Consider the following 2,500-nt stretch of genomic DNA (forward strand, 5'->3'; position numbering starts at 1 on the left):
ACTTATCCATCTACATAGAGTGTAGTATTTCCTCAATCAAAGCAAAGTATCAAATCTACATTATTCTTATATTTTCCATATTGTGAAAAAAAAAAAAAAAAAAAAATATGATGAAGGAAAAAAGGGTATGTTCCCTTGAAGACTTATTCCCTCTAAATCCATGAACATCATGCAGAGACCAAATCATCTGCAGGCACTCAACAAGAGATTAAGGAAACATCTGAACAAGTAAAAGCCACATCAGGTAATGAGCCAAAAAAAGGAAAAAATATATATATTAATAGAAAACCAATAAAAATTCCCAACACAGCCAAACACAATATTACTCATATCTTTGTTATTGAACATCTAACAGCCAGCTAACCATACTACTTTACACACGTGGGGGAAAAAATTGGTATAAAATCAGTTAGTAGCCACATTAACTAACATTAGAGGGTTTTCACTCTAAGGGCAACCCATCAACACAGTTGGGAGAATCAGCCCCCACAGTACAGTGGACAGGTGGTGGGGCTGTGTGAGTGTGGAATCAGGCAGCACATCAATGGGAGAGAGAGGGGACACACAGCACCAGGACATGCTGCTATACCTTGAGTGTAGGCCATGTCTGGCCTGGCAGGTGGCACTGCCCAGACAGGCTCTCCTTCTGAGTAACCCAGTGGGGCATCAGTACTAGGGGGGTAGTGGAGGGGGTGCAAGGACACAGGGGGCCCCACACACTCTGGTAGGGATGACTTGCGTGGTCTGGACTCTGTTGGTGGAGGGTCAGACATGTACCATGTCTGTGGGCGCCTTGTCTGGCCTTGTACCCCCTCCTGCCCCACTATATCTTCAGTTGTGGGGAATGCTGCCCCAGTGGGAGTGGAACCACCATTTGCACCTGAGCTGTACTGGATGTGGAACGCTGTGTTGGCCTGGGAATTTTTATTGTCAAGGTTTGTACGCATAGCGGAGATAGTGCCACCAGTGGGACCTATGGATATCTGAAGGGAAGAGCGTGAACCATGGCGGTGATCAAGAGAAGAAGTGGAGTAAGTTAAAGAAGAACCGCTACTGCGGATTTGAATAGGTGGTTGAGGATCAGTGGACGGTTGTCTTAGCTGAAGGTTTACAGAGGTATAAGACCGACCACAAACTGACACTGTGCCATCACTTGAAGGAGGCCCAGGAATATGGTGAGCGCCATGTGGAAGTACAGGGGTTAAATATATAGATGAGACATGTCTCGGACCTGGGGGGGGTCGACTGACACTGCTGCTGTTGCTGCTGCTGCTGGGGTCTACGCAGTTGCTTGTGGTGGTGGTGATCGTCGTTGTGGTTGTTGTAATGGGGGTAGAAAGTGAGTCAATGGTATTGTTGAGTGGGGGAGTTGGGGAATGATGTGCACTATCATTTAGTCTTTCAAAATGTTGTTCAAGATTATGTACATTATAAAAGAGTCCTCTTCTCCCATCGAACTGGGTTTCTGCACTTTTGCGTCGCTCTGGCAGGACTGGGTGATTTTCACATGCACTGAATGGATCAAATGAATTAGGCACAACTGGCGCAGAGTTAGGTAAAACAGGTGTGCTGGAACGTGACTTGGATGCTTCACGAGAGGAGTACGGGGTGTCTGGCCCACTGCCACTTCCACCTCCTATCAAGTGTCTCAGAGGCTGAACAGCTGCCCCTCGGACACCATTAGAGACAGAGGGATGCCACCCATAGTCAGCTGGACTATTGACTGGTGGCTGGAATAAAACAGGACTGGTTGCAATGGTAGTTGTATTGGGCGATGTGTAGACTGGCCCTGGTCCTGCTACCATTCCTGGGCCATAGCTGTACATTAGGTAGCCACTGGACTGCAGGGGACCAAACACATGGTGGGTGGCATTCGTGTGTGGCAACAGTGGAGTGACAGCTGTGCTGCTGGTGATGACAGGTGTTGTTGGTGTTGGTGGGATGCCTGTCCGGATGGGAGAGGTGACTCTGGAGGGCGAAGTTAAGGAGAGGGAACTGCCAGGCCGTCCCCAAGGGCCATAGTATCCACCATGGTGGATGTGTGTCTTCTGCGACAATTCCTCCTCACAACGCTCGCGATCCAAACCATACTGCAACCAAAGAATAACATGGGTTTGTAAAAATGTTCAATATATCTGAGATAAACCTAATACAATAACAGTTGAGGCTGAATATACAGGTCATATCAGTCAATGTAAAAAATCAGGAAAACATAGAGTGTAAGTGTTAATCAACCAGAAATACTATGTTAGAAATGAAATTGGTAGATATGCTATATCTTAGGGACAAAATATTAATCATATTATTGCTATTGGTCTGGCCCACTCAGTAATGCCAATGGCAAGGACATTGTTATAAAGATAATTAGATATTCAGAATGTGAAAACATAATTCTAAGTTGTGACTTTAAGAGCAAAAAAAATCTAAACTATGAAGCACCTAAGTCTCCACAGCAGCAGGTCTGGTAAAATGACTCAGACTTTCCAGGGCATCAATTTAA

The 2,500-nt window shown here is 45.7% G+C and overlaps 1 protein-coding gene across 7 annotated transcripts in view; it reads right to left on the reverse strand.

The window, feature by feature from the left end:
- Positions 1–2,500, reverse strand: part of LOC125041150 (mucin-5AC-like) — a 514,849-nt gene that overhangs the window by 22,284 nt on the left and 490,065 nt on the right. For 6 of the 7 annotated variants that reach the window (XM_047635957.1, XM_047635956.1, XM_047635955.1 and 3 more), the window contains exon 3: positions 590–2,090. In XM_047635957.1, coding sequence (XP_047491913.1) covers positions 590–2,090 — 1,501 coding nt within the window. The remainder of the gene's footprint in view (positions 1–589; positions 2,091–2,500) is intronic. The other variant, XM_047635958.1, reaches the window with a different exon arrangement.

Source organism: Penaeus chinensis, chromosome 30, assembly GCF_019202785.1.
Source record: "Penaeus chinensis breed Huanghai No. 1 chromosome 30, ASM1920278v2, whole genome shotgun sequence".
Classification (NCBI taxonomy): Eukaryota; Metazoa; Arthropoda; class Malacostraca; order Decapoda; family Penaeidae; genus Penaeus; species Penaeus chinensis.